Raw genomic sequence first — 27998 nt, 5'->3', positions numbered from 1 at the left:
TAAAACCACATACATTGTAAAATAGTTGAAATAAAAACAAATCCACATTTTGCACTCTGCTGTACGGCTGACTGACACTCCTCTGGAAACCCACAACTCAAAGACACGGTTTTGAGATGCAATGAGAACTGCACTGAGCTCCTGTGGTGTGGTGCGTATCCGACACGCTGTTTGAGGTTGAGGGCAGAATGTACTTGGCGCCTGGGGTCCGTTGAGCGCCCCGCAGAGCTCCTCTCTAATTCTGGAGGACAATCATCACTTTGCGATGCTAAAATGCGAACTGTCTTGATAAATCACATGTAGTCACTGATGTTCTCGCAGCCACTGCTCTTCCTGATAAACATGTGATGTGGGACCAGTAAATCTGCACAGGCTTTCCAAATTGCACAGATGAGGTACAATGTTTTTTTACTTTGTGCAATTTTGGTGTCAAAAAGCCCATTTCTGCTCCTTGCTGGAAGCGCACAGATCCATAGCCCTGCAGACCTTCCTATCAGGGGAAAATGCAGGAAATTGCCGTTAACACTGAGATGAAAAACCATGTTTTATAACCCAATAGTGTCTTTTCGCTCTGACCTGCAGGCGGCCCTAATGGGGTTACTCTGGGTCAACCAGATTTGGACATTGCTTACTGATTGTCTCAATTTACCAAATGTTCAGACTGGATGCCAGACCACTGCTGACATGAATATACTTCCCGTCTTTCCTGCTTTATCCCATGTGATCAGATCCCCTGCACAATCGTCTCTGAAAATCATGTTACCATCTGCTCTCCGACCACAAGCGTTCAAAGAACAAAATAAACTGCTTATGCACGTGAAGAGGAGACCAATGAGCTGGAAGAAAAAAATTGTCAGGACCAGATGTTTGTTTCCAAGCACACGACTCTGTGGCCGGGCCTATTTTTACTATTGTGCCCAGACTCTTCATTCTTTTTAAGCAGTTGGATGGAAAAGAAAATTGGTCGAAGCCTAACTTATGTTTTATGGTATCCTCTTCTGCCGAGAAAATGGCTGTTTAAGGCATTAAAAGGAGGGAGGAGTCAGCAGTTTCAATTTGAGCTAACTGCATGGTGTCAGGGCACTTTGTTCTTCGGAGTTAATTGATGCAGAAGTTTTTGGTTCATTTTAGAGGAAAACAAATGGATTTTAATGTAGGCAGTGAGCACAATTCCCAATAATAGTTTAGCTGTGTGAAACACAAGCCACTTATGAGGGATGTTTTATTACCTTTCCGTCTGTCCATTCATTTTAGCAAAGAGAAGGCTGAGCACTTTTTCCTTCTGCTCCCATGTGAGATGAGACATGTGGACCTCGCTGCTTGGAGAATGAGACCTTCAGACAACAGAAGACAAATCAGAACTGCTTTTCAATAATTCATGGCTCTTCAAGTTTCTCACATTACAATCACAACGTTCAATGTATTTCATTGGCATTTTCAGGGTAGAGAAGTGGAAAGAAAAAAAAAACCATTAAAAACATTTTACACAAATATCTGAAAACTGTTTCAGTATGTCTTGATGCCAAAAAAGCAGGAAATGTTTGTAGAAAAAGATTTCATGAATCTCAAAGCGTGTTGTAAAGAATTTAGTGATACAGTTCTTCTTATGATCACACTGTCCACAACACAGGGTGGTGCCCACTCCACTTTGATGGACTGAACATGCCAATGAGCAGTAAAAAACTTGTTTGTTGTTGTTTTTTTTGAGGACTTTTGCCTTGCCCAGTCAGATTGGCAGCCTGAGGGAAGAGCTATATCACCCATATCAGAAAGCGCTACAGTCCCCAAATGAAACCCATTGCAGCCAACTGCTCTAATATGTGACAGTAGTAAACAGGCGATGGAAAGAAAGGATTAACCAGGGAAGCAGCTAAGTGGCTATTAGTAACTTTGGAGGAGCTGCAGATATCCTCTGCTCAGGTGCAAGAATGTGTCAATTCTCAGTCACGCGCCACACAAATCTGGCCTTTATGGACCAGTGGCAAACAAAGCCGTTGCTGAAAGTCACAATCGATGATATCGACTTAACATTTATGCCATATTTTGCAATGACAATAAAAAGTGAACATACATTTTTTTTTAAAGTTTCTCAGTCTTTTGGGGGTATAAAACGCTGCATGGAGTCGGATCCTCACAAAAATGAATACTGCTGAATAATTCCATTCATTCATCTTCTATACCGCTTCTTCCATAGTGGGTCATGGGGAAGCTGGTGCCTATCTCCAGCAGTCTACGGGCGAGAGGCAGGGTACACCCTGGGCAGGTCGCCAATCCATTAATTACAACTTAACCTTCACCAAAAAGGCAGCAGGACCTATGAATGATCTCATGGTGAAAAAAATGTTCAGAAAGCAAAAGTTCCCTTTTGGAGGTTTGAAAACATGATAAATTTGAGTTTATTAATTCTTATCTCAATCGTATTTTTTTCAAAACCCATAGCAATAAGCTGTCCAGTTGGCAGTTAGATACAAAAAATCTTGAGGTAATATGTGGAAGAATGTACTCTTGTCAGATGAGACCAAAATTGTTTTTGGCCTACATCCAAAATGCTACATGTGGTGAAAAAACTAATGTTGGATGTCACTCTGAGAACACCATCCCCACAGGGAAACATGGTGGTGGCAGTATCATCATGTACAGAGGCTTTTCTTATTATTGTTTCAGCTATTTGTAAAGAAATAAATCCATTCTACTTCACATTTATAGACTATTTTGGTTGGTTTATCTCATCAAATCCCACTAAAATACATTTAAATTTAGTTTAGCATACATGGGAAATAAACAGATTAAATCACTGTGATACAAGTCATGGAAATCAATAAAAAAGGAAGTGGATGTACCCTTGTGCAGCTGCCTCCATGTCTGCATAAAGGTAACTGTTACTGTTGGGACTTTTATTAAAGGTACGGATGGGTGGGAACTTTATCATCCTAGCTGTGGCCTCTCTAAACTTCTGCTGATAATCCTGAAGTGCTTGCTTTTTGTACCGAAGTCTGCTGGCAACAATCTCCTGCCTGACATGATCCAGCGCTTCATGGAAGAACACCTCCACTTCTCTGCGTTTATCTATGATGGTCCTCGCCAACTGCTTGACATGCTGCATCTCCTTCTCTCGCATGGTGAGGAGCATCTGCAGTTTGTCCAGCTCTACCTGGCCGGCCTGAATGGTAACCAGGTTCCTCTTCTCCTCCTCTTCCTGATGCTCGAGTTTTCTGGAGATTTCTCCAAGGGCCAGCTCCAGGGAAGTAACTTTGGCCATGACTTCAGACAGCTTTTTTTCTTTTACTTCTATCTTTGCAGTGTTCTTCTTAACCGTCGACTCGAGCATGTCCTGGGTGAGAGAGCATAAAGCAAAGTAAGTACAGTGCCAGTTCGAAGTTTACATACACTCACCATAAGTATGACTGATATATTAATTTTAGGCTTTTAATTATGAATCTAAGCCATTCAAAAACCACTTTAATAGACTTTACAAACAAGAATAAGGTGCACAAATTGGATTTGATGGTGTATTTCACTCATTCTCATCCACACACGTTTTGCAGCCATGAGAAAGCATCTGGCATCATTCAGGCTGGATATTTGACTACTGTTATTAAAGTTTCCTGGCACATCATCCATTCATTTTCAACAGGGCTGAGGTCAGAGGTCCTTCCAAAAGCTTAATGTGAGCCTGCTTTATCTATTCCAAAACCAGTTCTGGTGTCTGTTTAGGATCATTGTCCTTCTGGAACACCTAACTGCATCCAGGTAACCACATATCCGTCGCTTTGTGGTTGAGTCGATTAATTTGAAGTTAGTCCTCCTTCTTCATTATTCCATCTTCATTCTGCGAAATAGACACTCAGCATGATGATGCCACTACCATGCTTGACAACTGGTGCAGTGTTCTTAGGTTTGATACTTCTTATCATTGTTGACAAATAGCTCAACCTTTGTCTCATCTGATCATAAAACCTTCCTCCTGAAGACATTTGGTTTGCCCATTGGGCAGCAGTAAAGTTAATTTATTCCTAAAGCAGGTTCTTCTTGGTTGGCAGCCCTCAGCCCAAGTTGATGTTAAACTCACTTCGCTGTGGAAAGTGGGACTGGTGTTCCACAATCTTTCAGCTTTTGATAAGTTTTAGCCTTGGTGGTTTCTGAGTTGTTCTTGAATATCTTAACCAATTTCCTACTTATTGGAGAAGGAAGTTTGGGTCAGATGGTTGAAACCTGGACACATTTTGGTGTTCGAACAGGACAATGATGTCAAACACACATCAAAACAGGTTTTGGATTGGATAAAGCAGGCTTACATTAAGCTTCTGGAGTGGCCCCTAACTTAACCCTATTGGAAATTGGTAGACTGTGCTTAAAAGCCGAACGTGAGGAAATCAACCAATGTCGGATTAGAAGATGTTCAAGTATACAGCTAAAGCTAACCCAGCAGCTTGTTAATGGCTATAAAAAAGCATGGGGTTGTGGTGCAACTTGCTGAGGGATATTAAACTAAATATTAGTGATGCCATGTATTCTTTTGGGCCTGGGTGGATTAGCGAAAATCCACACTAAATTCTTGCTTTTGAAATAAATTGAAATTGTTAGTTGTATATTCATACCATCCCAAACTAATATGATGCTCATGCCCATGAGAGTGTGTAAACCTCTGACCAGAACTGTACATGAATGAGACAGTCCTAACTTTGGATATTTATTTATGTATGCTGTAGCTTGTTCTGCTGAGTGAGTGGCCAAAGCCTCTTGCGATTTGCTGTCATCAGAGGTGAGATTAATGTGCTCAGTATTTATTTGTCCGAACAAATCAGTGCCAGAGAGCTCCAAGGGAAATGCCGTTCAATTTGGACCCGGACACCTGTGGAAACGCGCCGCAACCACTGACCACTCAGAGGCTGGAGAGCAGTCAGGAGGTCGGTGGGAGTTGGACCACAAAATACACAGGGCCAGCACAAGTAAACAACATAAGGGGAAAAAACCCCCACCTGAAATATATTCTGGACAGATCCGACAAAGACATTTATGACTGAAAATGACTTTCATGAGATATCTCTTTCCAAGGACTGCTGCTTAAAAGTCATGCTGATGTTTGCTGTCTTTTGGGTCAAACACACCTTCTCCAGCGTTAGTGAGAGCTTTTCCTTAGCCAGCGAATGTGTCAGTTGCTTCAGGTCTTCGGCTTTTTGGATTGTAGCTTTCAGTGTTTCATTCAAGCGATCTTGCTCCTTGAATGCAGAGTGTAATTCCCTTTCCATCTGACTAAAAGAAAGAAAAAAAATCTAACAAAAAAAGGACCGGTCACAAAGACAAGGTTCCTACATTTTTCAAGTAAAAATTCTTGACTTTTCCAGTAAGGAGATAATGAAAGAAGGGAGGACTCAAAGAAGGAGCAAAATAAGAGAAGGATGAGAGAAGGAAGGAAGGAAGGACATAATAGGGAAGAACAAAGAAAGAGCATCAAGGAAGGAAGGATGGAAGAAGCAAGCAAGGTTAGAGGAGCTTACAGGGGAGGACATGAGGTAGGAGCAAGAAAGGAAGGAAGGTAGAAGACAACAAAGGAAGTGAGGACACAAAGAAGTGAACAAAGGAAGGGAAGGAAGAAGGAAGGACACAAGAAAGGAAAGAGGAATAAGGGACACAAGGAATAAAGTGGGGAGGAAACAAGCAGGTGACAAAGGAAAGGTACAAGAGAGGGAGGGGAGTAGGAGACAGAGAGGGAAGAGAAGGGAGGACACATGGAAGGAAAGGAAGGACACAAGAAGGATGGAAAGCCACAAGAAAGAGAGGCCACAGGGAAGGAAGGATGGAAGGAAAGGCCCCAATAAGAAAAAAAGGACAAAAAAACAGTATATGAGGAAGGAAGTCACAATGAAGAAAAGAATTACACAAGAAGAAAATACAGAAAAAAGGACACAACGTTTAGATGTCTGCACGTACACATATTTTTAGTCTTAGTTTTTACTCTTAGTTTGTTTTTCATATGGGAAAATACTGAAATCTAATTCTATATTTTTCCAAACATTTTCAGACTGTGCAGGTACCCTGTGAATACCTTCATATGAGTCTTGTTGTGTCACTTTATGATTTTATCTTAACACAGTTAATTCACAGAGCTGGTCAAGAAGACCAACGGAAACAGAAACATTAACTTTAGGGTTATGACACAGATTTTTGTCCTTGGCTTGAAGAAGTCCTAGATGGTGCAGGAATGGTTTGTTTAACTTCTAAGTTAAAAATTAAATCAATTACGGACACTCAGACCACGCTGGCAGGGCCACACCAGGATCAACGTTGATGTTTCATGAGCTGTAAAAACATCACCGCCAGTGCAGGACACACATCCTATAGCCTCAAAGGTAAACTATGGTCATCCACACATGCTTTAGAGTCTGCTTCCTGCAGGCGTTTCTGGGATGGATGAAGATGTGATAGTTGGCTCAGGAAGTATACACAGTCATGAACATGACAAATCCAAAAAATAACATAAAATCTGGTCACATATTTAAACATAGAAATAATTTTTTCTTTGTGTTCTGCTTGACAGGATATTTTAAAGGATTTAAATTTAGTATCGCAGCACTGAAAACACACTTACACAATAGCTTCATGGTGGTCCAGCTTCATCTGGGCTATCTCTTGATTGCACAGGACCATCATCTCCCTCTTTAGGTTTGTCTGCAGGGAAAATTATATAACTTCACTCTCCCACTTGGAATATTTTACCTTGTGTTTTACCACTGTCTGTTTTCACCCAACAAGAATAGATCTTGCAAAAGAACTTTGCAAAAGTATAAATTCCCCTTGTGTGTCTTTGCATTTTGTGACATTACAACCACAAACGTAGATGTGTTTTACTGGGATGTTATGTGATAGACCAACAGAAAGTAGTGCATGATTATAAAAATGGAGAGAAGATGATACATATTTTTCAGTATTTTTTAATAAAAATCTGAGAAGTGTAGTGTACCGTTGTATTTGGTTAATACTGAGGAGTCACATGTTTTTACCAGCTTTGAACATCATAACTCAAAGTTCAGTCAGATTGAATAAAGTGGGTTCAAAAACATTGAATTTAGGTCTGGTCTTTGACTGGGCCGATCTAACACATGAATGTGCTTTGATCTAAACCATTCCGTTGCAGCTCTGGCTGCATGTTTAGGGCCGTTATCCTGTTGGAAGGTGAACCTCTGTCCTAGTCTGAAGTTTTATGCAGCATCTAACAGGTTTTATTCCAGGAATGCACATAATCCAAACCCTTTCCATGTTCAGATGACGGATTGAACAGTCCTCCATGAAACTTTTAAAGCATAGGATAGTTAGGAAAATGCTTCGAAAATGTCTGCATCATGTCTGCCTAAGTCTTCATGTTGCTGTTTGTTCACTAATGCTCACTAAGAAATGTATGGGGGCTTCACAAAACAGCTGGATTGATACTGAGGTTCAATTGCAAACAGGTGGACTCACTAAGTAGGTGGCTTCTGAACGCAATTGGTTGCAGTGAATTTTATTTAGGGGTAAAAGAATAAAGGGGGCTGAATACACATGCATGCTACATTTTCCTTCCATTTCACAGATATGCACTACTGTGTGATGGGATCTCACATAAAATCCCAATAAAATACATTGATGTTTGTGGTTTAAATGTGACTAAATGTGAAAAAACGTCAATACTTGAAAATCTTTGCAAGGCGCTGAATCTTTAGTGATTTATTATAATAAAATTTCAGTTCTAATTGGTGCTTCACAGTCTAAACCTTATCTCTTTGGAAGTTGTCCTCAGTTTTCCTTAGGTTTTCCTCATGTTCTTTCTTTGAAAAGTCCATGCTTTTTCTCATCTACAAGCAAACAGAGACAAAAGTGTTGGTTGCATCATGATCACCTCTAAATTGAAAACATTTGATCCTGTTTTTTGCATCCTCACAACATTGAGTTCCTTCTCCAACCGAGCTTCATTTTCCTCCATTATTCTTATTTCGTCCTGGAGCATTTGAAAGTCTTGAGCCTTTTGAGATATGACAAAACAGAACAAAAACCGTTACATATGGTAAATTAAGACCACCAAGCTTTATACAGTGGAGACGATGCAAAAGCTCCTCCGTTTCAGCTTGTGAAAGAAAGGAGACTGTAACCAGAATTCCCAGGCCAACTTACTCACAGATCATTCATCTTAAATGTCTTAAGATGCTACTGTGGAGAAGCCAGTCTGAGAAAAAATGTGACAAAGTGACCAAAATCATGAACGACTGGAAACACGCGCACCCACAAACATGGACATGACGACTAAATGAGAGGTTATCAACCATCTGATTACAGCTTTGAGCCTAATCGTTATTCTTCAGATAACTCTCTAAATGTTCGTCTACATCAGTGCTGCAGTATTTACACAAGCCGGTTTGCATCTTCTAATTTACCCCAAATGTAACCCATCATATGGTAAGGTTTCCAAAAATAATCCCCGCTTTAGGGTTGAAAGTGATCAGCATTTCCCTCTTGTGCACAGAATAAGTATTCGCCTGACCAAACATCTTCACATGTTCATGGCTTTCACATACAACCGTTTTATCGCCTTGCAAAGTAAAAGGCGCCATCAAAGTCCCATCTTTAAGAGTGAACTCCAGCTCTTAAATAAAAAGGGACATATGTGACAGCCCCATACATGTTTGAAATAGGTTTGTTTTAACTTGGTCCAGACCATGCCTCTTTTTTCATCCTCAGAAGCTCGGTTTTACTATCATGAAGTAAGAACTGGAAGATGGAAAGCAGCTGCCAGCAAACGTTTTTCTGTCACTTGACTGTCATGTGAATTTCAAAGCTCAGGCTTTTATGATGGGAAACAGAGGTCAGTGCGGGTATGAGTCTAAATTAGTTCCTTTGGTGCGCGTTATGTAACCTAGAGGGGCTTTTTAGACTGAAGATTCTGTGTGACAATGGAAGCATGGTTAACACATCAAGACCAGCAACGTCTCTGTATTTTCCCGACCAAGCACTTTTAAATTATGCTTTTTCAATGTGGCCACTGGCATAGATTAAAATAACATTAGACCATGTCACTTGGAATGCAAGGCTTTGTTTTTTTTATTTTATTTTATGGTGCCTTTGTTTGGTTGTTGTTTTTTTAACATGGCGAATGCCAACATAATTACACATAACACCAGCTGTTAGCAGACAGCGCAGCACATTTTTGAGATGCTACAAGTTTAAGATGCGCACAGTAAAGCAACTGGACTGGAAAACGCTTTTAATATGAAGTGTTTGTAGATTTATTTTTTTTTCTTTTAAAGAACACCTGTTATGATTGACCGTGATAAGAAATAATATTAGAAAATTTTTATTGATGTTACAACAGGTCATCCAATGATGAATAAGAAATGGTGGGATAAGATATGACCTAAGCTGTTTTTGGACTGTGGGAGGAAGCCACAGTACTTGGAGAGAATCCACGCATGCACGGGGACAACATGCAGACTCCATGCAGAAAGACCCCAGCCTGGGATTCAAACCCAGGACCTTCTTGCTCTAAGACAACAGTGCTACCAACTGCGTCATTGTTCCCCCCATGTTTTACTACCATTATTAATATTATTATTGTATACTACTACCATAGTTTGCATTTATAAATTTATGCATTTAATTTCATAAAGTTTTTCTGTGTATTACAAGCAAGCTAAATGCTGAAAACAAACCTGTTTGTTTCTCTTTTGAAGTGCAAGGGCCTCTTGTGTTTTGAGTTTATCTTCGAGCATCCTGATCTGTGAGAGTAACAATTCACTGGAAACTTTTGATTTGCGTAACACTTTGGTAATTTAAATGTGCTTCATCACCTCCTGACCTTCTCCTCCCGGTCTTCTACTTCTCTCTGCCAATACCCGGTCATGCCCACAGCGTTCTGCTCAGAGCGGTACAGCTGATTGGTGAGCTGCTCGTTCATGCGGGCCATGTTATGGTGGGCGCCCCGGTAGTCAGATAGATCCTGCTCGGTGGTCTTCAGTTTCAGCTCCCACAGAGCGGCGTTGGCTCTGGCCGTCTCCAGATCCGGCTCCTTCTCGGATTTAGGCTCATGTTTGGAGCTTTTCTTTCCTTTCCTGTGACAGAATGAAACCCGCATCCCGACTGCAGCCCAATTTCCTGTTTGCACGTAAACGCAGCAAATAGAAACACACTTACCCGCCTTTCTCCCGCTTCGTTTTGGAGGTTTTTGTTGTAGGCATGATTGATGTGGTCCAACAAGCAGGGTACCTTCTTGTAGTGAGCAATGGTTGCTTTTAGTAGGCCTGTTTGTTGGGCTGTGGCTATGGTGACGCTTAATGAATTATATATGCTCTCCTGGTTTAAAAAGTGTCTCAGTCCAATAAATAAAAAATAAATCATATTGGTCACATCTTAAATGCACATCTAAATGAATGAATCCATAATCACTTAAGTGGGTCAAAATACAAATAAATAATTACAATTGAAATCAATAATTAGCTTCAATTTTAATACAATCTATGACATGCATGTTTAGATATTTCATTTATTTTGTCATGTCGTGACTTATGCTGACATACAGCATGAAATAATTTCAACTAGACCAACCATCTTGACTGAAGCATGTAAGGACCCGGCCACTGACTTTTGCCCCATAATTAAATTACATTTATTAATGTAGCGCCAATTCACCAACAAACAGGTCCAGTTCATATATTCAGCTGTTGAGTAAAGAGCCCCCAGCAATATTTATCTATATATATATATATATATATATATGTGTGTGTGTGTGTGTGTGTGTGTGTGTTTGTGTGTCATATCCAGTAAATTAGAATATCATTGAAAAGTTAATTTATTTCAGTAATTCAATTTACTAAGTGGAACACGTACTATAGATTACACACAGATTAATGTTTTCAAGCCTTTGTTTCTGTTAATTAGCATGATTTTCTGCCTACAGCTAATGAAAATACAACATTTAAGATTACAATACTTAATGAAAAGTATTTGTTTAATACCGGCTTAAAGGTTGTTATTTTCAACAGATGTTTCAAAAGTGTTTTGAGGAATCATGGAGATATAGCCTATATTTATTTTTAAAAAATGCTCATAAAAATGCTTGAAACATTTCCATTTTCTCAAACATATGGAAAAGACAAACACATATCTTTCTATCAATACGTTACATACACTCATCTTGAGCATAAATGACATTTATTTTAGACTTTTATTTATTTTTGTGAGCCACGCTTTATTGTTCTTGGAATGATTACGCAACAAACAACCTCTATTGGAATATATTTTTGTCCATACAGCGTAAAACCTATACATACATTTATTAATATATATTTCACCCTCATTAATATTTGGATAAGTGGCAAGTTTCTCTTCAATTACTCACTTGTTTTATATGTCAACAAGCTTCTGGCATAATTCTGACTGTTTAGTTGACCGCTGATCTTGGCAGAATTAATAATTGGCTGTAGATTTGAGGTGAAGTTAAACAATTCAGAGGTAGTCTTCCTACGCAAAACTATCCCACAGCATGATGTTACTGCCAACATGCTTGACAGTTGATACAGTGTTCTAAGCTAGAAAACCTTATCTTGATGAACCCAACATACTTCTTGTCATTGTGGACCAACCTGTGTCTCCTTTGACCTTAAAGGTTTTGTCCAGAAGACGTTTGGTTTCTCCATGTTGGGAGTTAATTGAGCTTTGAGGTACTGATTTAAAATTTGAGGTCCCTTTCTTGGTTGCCTCCCTACCAGTCCATGGTGATGTTGGGACCCAGCCATGGGTTTCAACATTAAACTCCGGTAAACACTTTTCTGGAACTTTCAAAATAAATTGCATTTAACTGACTTCCAGCAACTGAGGAAAGGGGGGTAGCAGCAGACTTCCCATGATGCCACTGTCTGAATAAGAGCACCCCCTCTCCAACAAGCCGACCTCTTCCACAGGCCTTCGAAAGGACCGGATAGGAGAGATAAGCGCGCTGATGTCTCTTTGCTGGCAAACAGACATAACTCTTCAACTGGATCCAAGAGTGTCATAAGATCACGCGATCATATGTACAAGTTAAGTATGAGTGAATAACTGTTTGTGTACCCAGTATTCATTCATAAAAACGGGAATTAAGGTACATGCCTGGCTTGACTTTCTCTCTCTGAGGCCTGCAGAAGCAAACTGTCCCAGAGAAGTTCCCTACAGAGAAGCGGTCTCTATGAAGCCGAGCAGAGCGGTTTTCCCTGTCTGAGAGAAGGACAACAGGAGCCGCATCACCGAGTTAACGTGCAGTGTGGTTGGCGGACAGAACGGTTTGGCAGAAGAACATAGAAGTGATTTTGGTTGAAATGATCTAAACGTTTTTCATTTTATGAAGTTTGGTTTTGTTTGTGTTGAATTCAGCTATCTTGGTGCTAGCAGAATATCTGCAGCACACCTGTTCAGGTTGTGTTCTTTGTTTGTGTGTTTTTAAAGTTAAGACACAATTTATTAAAGGGTGATTTTAAACAGAAGATTGATCATAACGCGCCGTCCGCGCTCATGCATTTTAACCCTTTTATCAACGGTAATTTTAAAGGTGTGTGTTTGATTCTGGTGCTAAGCTATTAGTCTCCTCTGTTAGCTTAACTGCCAACAGCTAAGGACACGTGCTGGTGCTAAATAATATTTACCCAGAAAGGTTTAGTTTCAAACCAGTAAATAATATTTCCCTAACATCATTTTACTAAATTTGATAACTAAGTAAACACCATTAAGCCCCCTTTGTCCAGAAAGATGTGGCTCTTTTCCAAAATACGTCCTTAAATGTTTTACCCTTCCCTTAATAATATTTCTTTAAATATTATTTTAATAAATAAAGGCAGCTAATTGGACACCGTTGAGAAATGGTCATCCAGAAGGTTGGTTTTATTCAGCAGATCATTATTTAAAACATTATTTTAGTAAAATAATGTTTTAGCTGATCTTGCATTGTGAATGGTTGTCTAAGTTGGTTCCAAGACTAACTTCACATCACTTCCAGATTCTTCAAGATAATCCTTGATTCTCAAACATAAACATTGCATGGTAATGTTGCATCACTCTTTCAGTCATGATTTTCAACCATCTTTAATCAACTTGTTTATATTGTACATAGCCCATTAGTCTTAGTCCCCGTTATTCTTTCATTCTGCTTGGTAGTTTAGTTGGATTGTTTTAGCATAGTAAAGAGTTTGTTGATTGAAATATGTTTGACTTTGAGTTGACTTATTTTTGTTAATAGATTTGTGTATTTTAAGAAATTGTGTGAATTCATTCCACAGAGTAATGTCAGAGCTCGTCTCACACCTTTCTATTTTGTCCTAATACCATTGCCTTACTGGGCTGGTATTCACAGGACAACCCTTAACAGACCAAAATATTATTTGATAAATTATTAATATTAAATAATATTATCAGATTCCTAATCCTAACAGTGATCTTAAACTCTATTCACTGTAGACAGTGACACTGATGTTCTAGCAAATTCCAGTTCATGGCAGTTTTGAGCCTTGATATGAGGCTTGTGTTAATTCTTAAATGTTTGCTGATTTTGAGATCTGCAGTTGTTTAACATGGCACAAAAAATCTTAATTTTTCTGAAGATTGGTTTAGCCAATGAGTGTTGTCAAACAAACCTTGTTTATGGTGGCTGAGACCAACTCAAAGCAGTACCTAAAAACAATTAATAATGAGAAGAAAGTAGATCTTGGCCTATTCAAGTAACTACATTTTAGATGCATGGAGTTTGCATGTTCTCCCCGTGCATGTGTGGGTTTTCTCCGGGTACTCCGGTTTCCTCCCACAGTCCAAAAACATGACTGTAAGGTTAATTGGTTTTGGGTTAAATATGAATGAGTGTGTGCCTAATGTTTGTCCAGTTCGTCTCTGTGTGGCCCTGCGATGGACTGGCGACCCATCCAGGGTGTACCCCACCTCTCACCTGTATACTCCTGGAGATAGGCACCAGCTCCCCCGCGACCCTGTACGGAAGAAGCAGGTATAGAAAATGGATGGATGGTGTCCGAACCTTTGGCACTGCGGGCCAAAATCACCAAGTTAAAAGTGCTCAGGGGGCATAATTTAAAACACAAAATACTATGATTGTGATTTCTTTTCTTTTTGCTTGCTTGGCAATAAGTCAGGCATGCAATATTTAATGAAAGCAAGCAGAAAGAACAAATTATTGTATCTCTGAAAAAGGTTCTCAGACATTTGCCTTAAAAAAAGTTTCCTAACTGTTTTGGTTGAATGTTCTCTGTTTTGTGGGTCTAGAAAATGTTTTCAGTCTATTCCCAGCAATAAAAACAAGGACTTTTTTTCTTTGCTGTAGCTATTTAGCCAAGGTTAATGAATGGGTGTTCCCATGTCTGTTTTTCAGTAAAAAAAATCACAATAAGATGTTTGTGGCCCTACTTGCTACAATATTCAAATGTAGGCAAAAAAAAACCATAAATGGTAAAAGAAAAAAACTTTGTGTTGTACCTAACATTTCCAATTTAAGGAGATATAAATTTGTCTTTAAAAATCTCATCAGATTTGGACCACACAGAATTATTCAAAGAGCCGCAAATGGCCCCTGGGCCTCACTTTGGACATCCCTGCTCTAGAACCTTCAGCACCACTTAATGAAATATTTGACTGAATGTATGTACATATTGTGGCCTGTATGTATTTGATCTGTGTGCATATGAATAAATTCATTATAAATTCTGAGTTGTGCAGCCATTTCTTGTTAAAAAAAACCCAAAAAGCATTGCAGTTGTGGCTTGTATAATTATTCAGATCAGATGAAGAGGACAAAAGATCAAAATAAAAAGTTAAAGTCAGCTCCATTGTTGCTGTGGTTTTGAGCTCACAATACAGTAGTGAGTGAAATAGGCTGCTAGGTCACTGAGGCTCACCAAAAAGAAAAAAAAAATAGCAGAAAACATAACAAGCAAAACTGATTTTTATTTATTTTTCAAAGAATTTTTTTCTACAGAAACTCACCAGAGAATAAGAGGGAAAAAAGTTCTGAACCGTCCATTTTTTTATTTCCAGTCTTTCAAAAATTTATTCAATACAGCTAGAAAATAGCTTTAATTTCTAATATCAATTATTAAGACATTAATGATACATGGAAAAAGTTAAGCTGTTTCAATGTTCTCACCTGTAGATCAGTAAAACCAGAGAAACTATCAAGTGATAAATGTTCTGTCCTTAACAAGTTATAATTGCATCATACCTGAAATTTAGTCTACAAGGTTTCGTTGTTTTCTTCTGTGAATCTTTGACCACAAAATTATCACGATGTTTTTTAGGGGGTGTTTCTTTCTTAAATCTCTTTTTTTTTTTTGCACCAAACATTTTTTTCTGGTATTGACTTGGACAGTGTAAAACCACAGTCCTTTTTTCTGATAAGATTCTGAGTGGTTTTGGCTGTGACTGTTGATCAGCAACAACAGTAAGAAATCACACGTACCTGTTTGTGTGATTTAAATAGCATTCTTCTTAGAGATACAAGCTGTTCTAAAAAAATATAGAAAAACAGAAAATTTGGTCTCTTACCTGTCATTTTTCAAATTTGAATCATTTAACTTGACAACAATAAGCCTAATAAGCTTGGATACAGCCAGCTTCCTTATGATTGACCTTGTAAAGGCTTACTGCACCACCAAAAGTGACTGCAGGAGGGTATCAGGAACTGTCTTCTGGACAATGTCCATCCAGAGTCGTGCCCATGATGGTGTGGGGCAGTGGTGTCCAAACTTTTGCCATAAAATCAAAAATTGTAGAAAAAAGTTGAATGCACTTGGGGGCCAAAACATGTATTATTGTTAAAAAAAAATTATTTCTTTTTTAATCTGCTCAATTATAAATAAACATGAAAGATTTTATTGAAATAAACAAAATAGTCCAATTTTTGTGGAAAAGTGTGTAAATATTTGTATATCCAAAACATAAATAGCATCTTTCACAATTGTGTTATAATAAGCATAAAGTTTCCAGTTTTGAGGGGTTGATTGTTTCCTTTTTAGGTTAGAAGAATTTTTAAAATCCTGGCTCACTAACAAGAACTGGACATAGGTCAATCTCACTGTGTTAATCAATGAAGGGGCAAGCGGGGTGACCCATATCTGCTTTTGAGTAAAAGTTGCTACAAGTTTTTAGTTCTATTTACTAAAAACATAAAACGAATGTAGAAACCTGAAATTTGTTTGTTGTACTACACATTTTTTATTTTAAGATTTTATTTGTCTGCGAAAATATCGGCCTAATATCTCCCTAAAACATACAGCAACAACAACAAGTGTCCATCTGCAACAACCACCAGTGTTTGCAGGTAAGATTTGCTCCATTCCACAATTCTTGGGGGCTGCACAAAATCACTCAGAGGGCTGCAAACGGCCCCCGCACCGCACTTTGGACAACCTTCGTGTAGAGCATAACATAATTTCTTTGGTTACAAACCTTTCATATTGGTCTTATGTAAGAGTTCCACTTTTTGAATTGAATTACTAAGATAAATTAACTTTTTGATTGCATTCTAATTTATTGTTGTGTTCTTGTATTAAAGCAATGATTGAATGAATCAATAAACTAATCAGGGACTTAGATGCATGTTCCCTTGAGCAGCCTGTGGACTGACTGAATATGTATCTTGTCATGTAATTGGTTTTCTCACGCTGGGCTCCATCACACAGGATCTGTTTGCACATGATCTCTTCCCACAAGTTGACATGAGGTACATTTGGCTCCTGTCAGCAGTATTGTTCATGTTGTCCTGAAAACAACAGTATGTTTTTCCACTGCCATCCCTGCCGTTGTTTTCTGGTGCAGTTGTGTGAAAACCGCTGAGATAGTTTGCTCACATCTTTAAGTAAACGCTTTCAACAGAAACAATGTAAAGGCAGGTTATAATTCAGGCTGAAACCACTGAATTTTCTCCGTCATCTTGTTCCGGAGCCTGACTGTCCAGAGTTGATTATTTATCAAACAAGCACACACAAAAAAGAGGTAGAAACTGAGAGCATGTTGGGTGTAGCTACTGTAAACTGAATCGTATTGGGTTGCTCTGTGCTCTGGCATCACGACGATAGTTTGAAGACTAAATTTAAAGGTAATTACTATGACAGTGAGGAGAGAAAACTGAAATAACCCGGAGCTTTTCAAAGCTGTCATTATCACTGGAATTGTAATGACAAGGTTTGGGTCTCTTCAATGGACTTGTTGGGGTAGGACACCCACAAACATGACATTCCAGAGGGCAACATTGCAGCATATTAATGATATATAGCAGAGTGTAGATTACAAAGCTGGGGTCCCTTCTCGTGCTTTAGGGTTTCAGTTAACTTAAAACGTAATACCAGATTTTGAAACGAGTGCTTGTTTTACACAGTGTGTGTGTGCGTAATGTGCTGTGTCATGCCTCAGACATAAGCTCACACAGCAGTGCATATTTCAGCATCTCAACAAGCCTTTTCAGCATTCATTTTAAAATATCTATGAGCACATAAAAGTTGATGTTGTTTGATATGAAATCTGTTTTAGAAAGTTATTGCTGCTGCATATCTTTACAGTTGCAAAATGAATGTAGGTGTGTATGATTTACCACAGAAACCCTCACTGTACTTAAGTGGATTACTGCTGACCAAATATTGCACATTACAAATATTACGCACAGGATCTGTCTGAACATACTATAAACGGTTTTGAAATTAGTTCACATGGCAGATCAAGTCCTTAGTAATTTCTAACAGAATATTTTCATTAATCTCCCCTCACATGGCTGAAAAACTGAGACATCCACGAGCACAAGACAGCGGTTCTGCACATGCAGACTTTGATAGGGGCAAACGACCATTCTGGTGAGCTGCAAGATTGAAAAAAGTAGCCGCAGTATTTGCAAAAAAGGAAGGAGGAAAGAAAGTCCAATATTTTTAGTCCAAATTACAGCGTTGGAACAGTGCTTTGCACAGTTGAGTGTCCAGGGAGTGGAATGGCATGATGGGTGAACACTGCTGCCAGGCCCCACCCTCCCCACATTGTCCTCACAGTGGAGTTCTTGCTCTCTAACAGCATGTTTGCCCTCCTCATACCCTCCCTGCAGCTCGTGCCAACAGCATCAGTTCTGGCTAAGTCTTTGCTGAAGCTGAAACAAAGAGGGGGTTGAGTTGCGACAGGGTCAGTTTACGAGGGATGTTTCAGTTAACTTTATTCTGTCATCTTGATGTAAAGTACACAAAACTACCTTTATATAAGGACTTTTTGCTCTGGTGTGGGTATACTTGATGCATTTGCATCCTGCTACTAGGAATTGTGCTTGAGACAGAAAATTAGTTTATGCCATGCCAGACTTCTGCCTAAATTGGAGAAACAGCTACTCATGCTTTTCATGCATTCTGTCCTGAAATGTGCCTCGCAGCCTAAACATTTTTCCCTTAGAAACGCTGTGGTTAACACAGAGATGAGTAGGAGTGAGATGGTTGCTGTAACATTCTTTTAACTTTTATGCCAGTTGGAGAGCAGATTGAATGCATTTTGGAAAGTTGATGAAATAGTTGGATTGTGAAGAGAAGGTTAAAGATTTTTTTTTTTTAGTATGCCGTCCTGTACACCATAGCCGGACTTCAGTAAGGGCTCACCAGAGAACTAGCCCCACAGCTTAGAGGGACCCTGAAATTGTCTTTTTTTTAAAAATTGATGATCTGTAAACACTATTTTTTAAATTTTTAAAGAGCGTTTACAAGCCCAAATCACGTGAGGTGATTGGGCTTGTAATCAGTGGGATTTTCATACATCTGAAAAAGATGATTTCATTGTCACGCCTCTGACCTAACCCTCCACCCCACACACCTTATTCATTACAATTAAAAGCTTTAGGCCCATATTCCATGCACTTCTTGTTTAGTTTAGTGTATTGCATAAAAACAGGCCTGGCATAGTTACTTTAACATTTTTAGGTCATTCTTTTTTTTGTAGGGTTGAAGGCATTTCTAAAGGAAACAACTTTAAAGTTTTACTAGGTAACATAGAAACATTAAAACTAAAGAAAAATAATTAGTTTAATCTGTTTTCAATCAATCATTTTTTTTTTTTTTTAGAAAACTAAGAAGACAAATATTGTTGGTTTAACAAATCATAAAAATCTAAATAAATACAAAAAAAACTCTTTGATTTGGTGCAGAACAGGAAGCTGTTACTCATATATCAACTTTAGCATAATTAGCAAGAAGGGATGTTGACCAATATTTTTGACAGTGCTTTCACTGCCTAGGGGGCACACATTCCCCATTGACATTACATGCATATAAGCAATAGAAAACCTTTATGGTAACTTATAAATTACTTTGTTTGGGGCATCCCTTGGCCAGCAGCCCTCAACAGTGAGCCACATCAAGAACCACCACTGATATATGAAAATATATCACCAAAGAAGTTTAGTTGTGGTCTGTTAGAGTAATCTCTCCACAAACCCACAAGAAATAAAGCCATAATCCCAATATATGTGCAAATTTTAAAATGCTGTAAGATTGGTGTTAATTTCTGGAAATGTGGAAACAATCAGGATTGCTTCTATAACAGCCAGAAAAAATACATCAGACATAATTTAAGCAAAAATTAAGCAGTTATGAAGTTATAAAAGCTCAAAAAGTTCCAGCATGAAGGAATTTCTGCAGGCATTAAGTATTTTAGGACCATTTCTTTCAAGTTTATCAGTGTGAGTTATTACTTTTCTACACCCTCTCTCCTTTCATATGGGGATTTTCTTTGGCTTCAATACAGCCAGGAGAAATCACAGCCAACAATAATGCTTCATATAAAAAATGAAAGGAAAAAGGGTAATGCAGCTTGGAGGCAGGTAGTCTTCAGCTCTGCTCTAAGGAGGGTGGAGGGGAGGGTGGGGGACTCCTGATGGAGTTGGGATGTACCGTCACAGGATTGGTGGATGGCTGCTCCAGATGTGGCCCCATGCCAAGCCCTTATGTCTTTATATACTGTAATCAGATGAGGGGACAGTCCTGAGTGAGCATCGCACCCACTCTGCCTCTTTGCTGCAGCTCCCCTGTCAGCCCTGGTCTCCAGCATCCACAGGTCTTCTTCTCTGCACCTCAGGCTCTGAACACGATGGCCAAGCAGACCCTCATCCTCACTCTGTGGCTCCTGACTGGGAGCCTCTTCACCGAAGCGACCTACTACCGCCACCACCGCTACATCCCGCACTTTTTCCGCTACAGGGAGCCCTCCACCAACACAGAAAACCTCCTCCCAGACGTTGTAAATCCGGCGCCCGAAGTCTCCCAGTCCGGCGTCCCGACCTACCCCGAGGTCCCCGAGGTGTTCCACCCGGCGCCCGAAGTTGTCCACACCATCCCTGAGGCTTTCTACCCGGTGCCCGAAGTCGTGCATCCGGCACCTGAGACCCATCACCAGACTCAGGTGCTACAGCTCGGCCCCGAAGTCCCCTCCCCCGACAGAAATCGTGAGAGTCGGGTGTTTTACGGAATCATGTTTGATGCTGGGAGCACCGGCACCAGGATCCACATCTACAAGTTCATTCAGAAGGATCCCGGTGAGTGCACAGCCCTCTCTGAACAGCTGACTCCCACTCTGTTTGCTGTTAGGTCATTGGCTGTGTGGTGTCAGGACCAACATGCACCAGCAGAGTGCAAGGGCAAATCTAAAAGTGGCAGAGGGGGACTTTTAATGAGCCTGTCTGAGTCAACTGTGCAGGAAGCTTTAAACCTTTAAAACTAAGCCTAAATGTAGATGAAAGTAAATGTAATTAGAAGCCAGAGCTGCAAAAATGCAAAAATAAAACACTATAACTTTTTAATTATAAATTGTATGATCTGTGCCCTGACTGTTTTTTTAGTTGAGCTGCCTGTTCTGGACAATGAAATGTTCCATGCAGTGAAACCTGGACTGTCTGAATATAAGGACAACCCTGAGGAGGTATGTATGCCTGTTAGCACCATCACTTCTTTTTATAGGGAGTTACTCATTATCACTGACCCACTAAAACCACTTAAATATTTAGTGAGTTTTATGTGATGTCAACATTTGTAATTCCAAAATAACGGCTGTGTTTTCCTTCTGCACAAAAAAACTGCTGCACTCCAACTTTGCATGTTGGGACATAAATGATATCAGTCTTTTCTCCATTGATTGATACCATGAACACAGTCACTCAATGACTTTTTGGGGCTGTAATCATGTTGTGTATGATCAACATAGGTATGGTAAAGAGATATTGTAGTGCTCCATAATCAGACCTAGGGGGAGTATACAAATAATGAATAAAAAGGACCCAAGAATGGTACCTTGAGGAACCCCATATGAAACCTTTGTTCTGTAAAGTTTATTTTCGAAAATGACACAAAGTAGTCCCACTCTGCCAAATAAGTTCAGAACCAAACAAACACAATACCAGACAATTAAATTTGAGATTACTGGTTTATAAGGCTCAATACTAGGAGTCAGAAGTTCCTACCATGGGTATTTTGCAGGAAGAATGTGAAACTTTGGGAATTACTGTTTATGCAACAGAAAACATCTGACAGAAGCATATTTTGTTTGAAACTGGCACCAGATTAGCTCTTAATTCCCCACCAGAGAAAAATAAATGCATGCTAGGTTTATCAGCTTAACTTTTTGACCACTGGAATGTAGAACCTCATTTCTAACCAGAAGGAATGAGCTGGTGTTTTACATAGGGAGTTGCTCACTGTCACTGAACCCCTTGGATTTTCATGGGGTTTGGTTCATGTGATGTAAACTCATTGTAGGTACAAAAATAGCAGCTTCTCTCTTTCTTCTAAGAATAAAAAAAAAAGTGCACAAATTAAAAGGTTCATATAACTTTACAAGAAAATGGAAGAAATACTTTTTGTCGCCTTCTGCAGGGTGGGAACACCATCCGTCAGCTGCTGAAGATTGCCAAAAAGACGGTGCCAGAGGAGGAATGGGGGAGGACACCTGTGGTCCTGAAGGCCACGGCGGGTCTGCGTCTGCTGCCCATGGAGAAGGCCAATGCCTTGCTAAAGGAGGTGAGGCACATAATTTTACTCTGCTATCAGACAGCTTGGGTCAAACCCCAGCCGTCCCACCAGGGATAGGGATGAGAAAACCACTAAGTGCTTACAAGTGACACTGAACGAAACGGCAGCAAGTCTGCCCATTTGGTGGTTATCATGTTGCAAAGAACAGCTGTTGTTGGGTTGTGTGGAGCGACCATGTTTGGTATTTTGGCATCCAGGCTTCTGTTTCAGCCAAGTTTGTGGTTCAGTTGTGTGTCACTCCAAAACAGTCTACCAAACTGTACTGTTTGTAAATCAATTTATATTTACGTTTTTTGACAAAAAAGGATTACTCATGTAACTGCTGCTCAAATTAATGGTACAACTTTGCTGAATCACTCCTAAAGGTGCAAGAAGTATTTGAAGAATCATCTTTCTTTGTGCCAGAGAACAGCGTTTCAATCATGAATGGAGCAAATGAAGGTAGGTAACTTATTGCTTTATTGACAAAGGTGCAATTTCTAACCAGGTATATTTTGACCTGTAAAACTATTGTCTTCCCATAATTCCTTTCACAAAAGTGATATTTTTGGTTAAAGCATTAAAACCAAGGACCAAAAGGCATCTTCAGATTGTTCTGTGTTTAATTTCCATATAAAGGGGGGGGACTGACTAATGTAACTATTTTTGTGCGTTTGATTTTAGGAGTCCTCGCCTGGGTCACAGTGAACTTCCTCACAGGTAAGGCATTTCTTGAGTTATGCTTTGCCGGTGTTAGTGGCTTTAGGAGGCACTTAGACACATTCCTGTATCCTTGACCCCAAATGGACAGCCAGACATACTTTATATCCTCGAACTGCTGTTGGTTAACCATATTTATTTGAAATAATTATAATGTCCTCTTCGTTGTTGGGCACAGTTATAATCATTATGATGATACTAGTGACTATAATTTGACGGAATTCGGACTGAAACTAGAAAATTTGACTTGGTGCATACTGTCCAACATCTTAATGCCTTTTTATTGCTGGTTTACAGCAAACTTACTTCACTTTAGAACCTTAAAGCCCAATAACAACAATTGTAATCATAAATAGCAATACTTTAATTTAGAGGGTCTAGAAGTCTTTTTTTTTAATGTCTACAAATCTCCATTTTCTTCATACCTTCAGGCCCATTAGGAATGTGGAACTTAGTTTTGCAATCATGTAACATCTAAAGGATTCAGACTTTTATTTTGAAAAGTTTTTATAAGCTTTCACTTTAAAAGCTCAACCTAAATTTATGTAACAAAGCAAATATTGAGATTTTTATTATGAAAAGCGTTGTAAGCTTTATTTTAAAAGTCCAAATTACCAACCCTGCTGATTGCTGGTTTAGGCCCATTATGTATTTGAAACCTACTCCAGTGATATTCCAACATTTATGTCTACTACTTTGAAGAGTATCTGTTAACTTTATTTCAAAAGCATTAATAAATCCATTTACATTGCTGGTTTAAGCCCCTTATGAATTAAGTACTTCTACTCTCCCTAATTAAAGAGTAAGGCTCCTTTTTAGAAAGTATTTGTGAGCTTTACTTTGAAAGACCAAGTTTCAATCTTCTGCTGCTAGTGGTAGGCTTAGTACTTACAGAGTTCCTGGTTTCCTAACAGGCAAAATCACACGAGATCCAAAGGTCCAAACAAATGGCCGCTGCACTCCATTTTTTCCTATGGCAGCCACTAATTATTAATGCATTTTCAATATTCAACAAGAAATTGAGTTACGCTCCTTTTCATTTGTTTTCAATAGGCCATTTGTATTCCAACACCAGGAGGACGGTGGGCATTCTGGATTTGGGTGGCGGATCTACTCAGATCACTTTCCTTCCAAAGTCGAAGGTGAGTGGTCTTTCATAAGTGAAATAAACAAGTTTACTTTTAAACCCTTTAAATAAAAACCAACTAAAATTTGTCTTTGATCACCCAGAAAACGATTGAAGTTGCTCCACCAAAATTCTCAGCCAAATTCAACCTGTTCAACCAAACATATGAACTTTACACACACAGGTAAATAACTTATTTAATAAATTATTTTAATAATAAAGCATGGATACTTATTTATTCTAAAAATATGCCATCTTTCCATAGCTACCTTGGAAATGGGCTAGTTGCTGCCCGCCTTGCAACTCTTGGAGCACTAGGAGCTGATGGTAGATCATCTTTTATTCATTTCACTAAGTCCACTTTGTGCATTTGCTTTGAGAAATGCTCAGTGTTTATTGTTTATGCTTTCCCAGGACTGGATTGGAAAGTCTTCACTAGTTCCTGCCTCCCAAAAAAATACAGAGAAGACGTGAAATTTGGAGGGGACAGCTATAAAGTTAGCGGGATTCCAGGCGGTAAGATAAAAGCCTCCTGAGGTTTTGAATGCTCTCCCATTGTCCTGACTCCAACAATCCATACATTCCTCTCTCTAAAGACTGCAACACAACGGAGTACAGTACAATACAATCTCACGTGAGAGCATATATCAGCCAATGCTTGTTTAATCTTGGCACCAAACACATGTTTTGTCACCCTATCTGTCTTTCTGTTCCCACTTGGAAAATAACTGTCGTCAACCTTGTATTTAGATGAGAGTGAAGACTGTCAGTTAACTTCACAAATAAGCCAGTCACTCCCATACCACAGTCAAGTATCCAGAGGTTGTCGGGTTTTCCCTGTGTTGTTGTATTTTCTAGTGCAGAGAGAGCACTTGGTCACAAATGTGTGTTTCAAAATAGGCGGCACAACAGGGCTGTGCTGTCACTCCTGTCAGCATATGGTTTTGGTGGCACAATTGTCCCAAATGTTCCCTTGGGGTATGTGAAACTGGTCCTTCTGGGGTTGTCCTTTAGATAAAGTCTGGTGAGCCCCACGTTTCATCTACCCGCTGACCTCAGAGCGTGGCTTCCAGCTCTCCCAGTTGCATTCCATGCATCTTTGCTTGGCAGAACAACTTCTTTTCTTCAAATCTCTTCATGTTTAGGAAGACCGTTCTTTAAATCTCTGCTGTCTTGTCTTGTTACAGGGTATGCGGGCTACAAACTGTGCTACTACGAGGTCTTGAGGGTCGTCAAGGGCAATTTTCACCAGCCCTACGAAGTAAAAGGCAGCAGCGTCTTCTATGCATTTTCCCACTACTTCGACAGAGCTGTGCAGACTGGCCTTGTCAGTAAGTGGGAACAGGCCAGCGAGTGACTTTCCAATGCCATTATGTTTTATGCTAATTATAATCTCCTTCATAAAGTTGGTATTCAAATTGCACATTTGTGTTTCTTGCACAACAGGCAGTCTAGGTGGTATGGTTGAAGTCAGAGACTTTAAGAAGAAAGCCAAAGAAGGTAAGAGTTACACCATAACTTCTTTAGAGCATTGAAAGACCGTCTCAAAAGCGTTGGGTGTCTTGAGATGATCTCTACAAATTAAACTGTCATGATTTAAAAGAGCCAATGGTTTATGCACATCTCAGGTTTTCAGGATATGGTTTAAGAGCTGAGGGGTATGAAAACTACACACCATCTCCCCTTGTTTTGTTGTGGTCCTGGAAACACTGAGTGAACAGGTGTCTGATGACCTGAGGGGTCTAGATGGTTTATACCTGACAAATAACTCTTAAATGTATTTAGGCCCAAGAGCATTCAGTACCTTATAGACCACTAAAACTATTTAAAATCTATGCTTTTACAGACAGGAAGCCAGTGTAGTGATTTAGACACTGCTGTGATATCATACAATTTCCTGATATGGTTCAAAACTTTGGCAGCAGCATTTTGAATGAGCTGGAGCTACCTGATTGATTTAATACAGGTAAACCGACCATCACAATAATCTAACCTACTAAAAAAAACAACACTAGTGTCCTGTTTTGAAAGGAAACTATTCTGCAATGCTCTTTAAATGGAAGTAGGCTGATTTCGGATGAAATTTATGTGGATGCCAAATTTGAACCTTGACTCCATAAAGACACCTAGAGTGCTTGCATGTGTTATGGTCTTTAACCTCATTCAGTCTGGTTGAGAATCTTGATCTATCACCTTGGATTTTAGGGACTATAAACAATGATTTCTGTCTTTTCTGCATTAAGTTTGGAGGAAAATCTAACCCCTCCACTCACTGATATCATGAAAACACTGAATCAGTGATTATAATTGACCAGGGTCATTTGGTGACATGGAAATAAAAAGTTGTGAGTCATTTGCTTAAGAATGGTAAGAGATGTTGCTGGACAAAAATCTTGAACAAAAATGGCCCGAGAATATAGCCTTGAAGAACCCCACATGTGGTTCTTGTTTGCTTAGATTTGTAATTGCCAAATAACACTAATCTGAACCAACCTAGCACAGTACCCCACTATTGAACCCAAGTTTTACTGTATTATAAGTAGTGCTTGTGAACTTCAGCCCTCAACTGGGGGCCATAAGTCTCTGCCACAGGAATTTAGTGGTTCTAGAGATGAAAAGTTTGGGAACCTCTGCCTAAGGGCATGGCATCTAAATGTCATATACAGAAAACTGACAGCCAAACAGCTCTAATTCTCAAGCCAGAAAACAAAAACTTCCACCTTTTTTGGTTATCAGCTTCACTTTCTGACCACTGTAATGTAGAACCTCAGTATAACCAGCAGAAATGAGTTGGTGTGTTACATAACACTGTTTGTGTTGTGAGAACACTGTCCCATGGTCTCAATAAATTAGTCTAACTACAGCTGAGCTGAAGATGTCTGCAGGTCCCAGGCAGGTGGGCACCTGGCAGATACACACCACCTGGATGCTAGAACACACTGGCACACACAAACACATGCTTGGCTGCTAAACACCACCACCCACCCGCAGCCTTATGCTGACCCGCAGCCATACTCCTCACACCTTCATGTGTATGCAGACAAGCAAAACAGAAAGGTCATCCTGTGATTGAGTAGCACAGGGGTTACAAAAGGTCTACCACGTACTTCTTTACAGATTTAAATCCAAATAATATTTAGAAATATGTGAAATGTGTTTGTTTTTATGTCATTTTGTTTGCAGTGTGCAACAAAATGACCAAATACCGTGCCATCAGCCCATTCCTCTGCATGGACATGACATATATCACCTGCCTACTAAAGGAGGGCTTTGGCTTCAAGGACAGCACAGTGCTGCATGTAAGTGACCCAGGTTCCAAAGTGCAATACATGTGGGACTCGTGATGTCACTGGGTACAAACATTGAGAAAAGTGTCTATATTTGCTCTGATGGAGAGTCTTATCTTACCTTTTTCGTCAGCTGGCCAAGAAGGTGAACAATGTGGAAACCAGCTGGGCTCTGGGGGCGACCTTTGACTTCTTCAGAAACTTCAACATCCACCAAGACTAGCTGCTGTCGCTGCCACCGGCACTGAGAGGGACAGTCTATCACTGTGGGGCCTCCTCGTTTCTTTCTAAAACCTCAGCAGTCTGCAAACACTAAAAGAACTGTCTTTTAAAAAAAAAAAAAAAAGAAATCACTATTTTTATAAGGCCAGCTTTTTCTACTGTATGTCGAGCTCATTGTTGGTGGGTTGACTTTATGTTTTATAAAACGTTTACATGTTTCCTTAAGGGTGGCAGACCTGAAATGTCTTCCTGGCCAACCTCTAAAGGGTACAGAGTGGACTTTGGAGGTAGTGATAGGAGCCATGGTATTTTTGGTGCTTACTGTGGTCCTGGTGTGCGCTGTGCAGAACAGTGGAATAAATTTTGACACCAGTTGCTGGAGCCGCAACCACAATTGTCTTTCTAGATGCTTGTAAATCTGTTCTCTTTTATTCTAGCTGTAAATCTTAATTTTTTTATAGGGACCTAGTTAATTTGCTCTTACCATTAGACAAGTACGACAACATCAGAAACAGAGCAGTTGTCTACCAAACATCTTCTTTTTCCTCAACATCGCACAAAACACTTTAACTGCAGTCACTGTAGCTAATACATAAATACTTGCTTGATTTCCTCTAGAGTTGTATATATTTA

General features: G+C 39.5%; 2 protein-coding genes across 2 annotated transcripts; one reads left to right on the top strand and one right to left on the bottom strand.

The window, feature by feature from the left end:
• Window positions 1-85: 85 nt before the first annotated feature.
• On the bottom strand, window positions 86-10312 carry si:ch211-163l21.10 (basal body-orientation factor 1). Its single transcript, XM_047346154.1, has 10 exons — window positions 10159-10312; window positions 9824-10076; window positions 9678-9743; window positions 7916-7996; window positions 7749-7829; window positions 6590-6669; window positions 5109-5253; window positions 2841-3331; window positions 1230-1334; window positions 86-490 (listed from the first exon to the last, which is right to left on the bottom strand). Exons 1-10 carry the CDS (start codon window positions 10200-10202, stop codon window positions 430-432), a joined length of 1407 nt encoding a protein of 468 aa, XP_047202110.1. The 5' UTR covers window positions 10203-10312; the 3' UTR covers window positions 86-429.
• A 9591-nt stretch (window positions 10313-19903) lies between these two features.
• Window positions 19904-27426, top strand: entpd5a (ectonucleoside triphosphate diphosphohydrolase 5a). Its single transcript, XM_047393013.1, has 13 exons — window positions 19904-20542; window positions 20846-20925; window positions 21876-22019; window positions 22397-22472; window positions 22695-22730; window positions 23784-23872; window positions 23961-24040; window positions 24122-24183; window positions 24271-24372; window positions 25044-25187; window positions 25303-25356; window positions 27040-27155; window positions 27277-27426. The coding sequence occupies exons 1-13, from the start codon at window positions 20098-20100 to the stop codon at window positions 27364-27366; spliced, it is 1518 nt and encodes a 505-aa protein (XP_047248969.1). The 5' UTR covers window positions 19904-20097; the 3' UTR covers window positions 27367-27426.
• The last annotated feature ends 572 nt before the right edge of the window (window positions 27427-27998 follow it).

This window comes from Girardinichthys multiradiatus, chromosome 19, assembly GCF_021462225.1.
Source record: "Girardinichthys multiradiatus isolate DD_20200921_A chromosome 19, DD_fGirMul_XY1, whole genome shotgun sequence".
NCBI lineage: Eukaryota > Metazoa > Chordata > Actinopteri > Cyprinodontiformes > Goodeidae > Girardinichthys > Girardinichthys multiradiatus.
Note: the sequence above shows the minus strand (reverse complement) of the source record. Positions and strands in the feature narration are given on the sequence as shown.

Excerpts from the sequence above, each read along its gene's own strand:
- entpd5a (XM_047393013.1), top strand. The coding sequence starts at position 20,098 with ATGGCCAAGCAGACCCTCATCCTCACTCTGTGGCTCCTGACTGGGAGC. Across the intron at positions 22,020-22,396 it reads CCAATGCCTTGCTAAAGGAG|GTGCAAGAAGTATTTGAAGA; the intron begins GTGAGGCACATA and ends TCACTCCTAAAG. Across the intron at positions 25,188-25,302 it reads TGTGCAGACTGGCCTTGTCA|GCAGTCTAGGTGGTATGGTT; the intron begins GTAAGTGGGAAC and ends CTTGCACAACAG.
- si:ch211-163l21.10 (XM_047346154.1), bottom strand. The coding sequence starts at position 10,202 with ATGCCTACAACAAAAACCTCCAAAACGAAGCGGGAGAAAGGCGG. Across the intron at positions 5,254-6,589 it reads GACCACCATGAAGCTATTGT|TCAGATGGAAAGGGAATTAC; the intron begins GTAAGTGTGTTT and ends TCTTTCTTTTAG. Across the intron at positions 491-1,229 it reads ATGAATGGACAGACGGAAAG|GAAGGTCTGCAGGGCTATGG; the intron begins GTAATAAAACAT and ends TTCCCCTGATAG.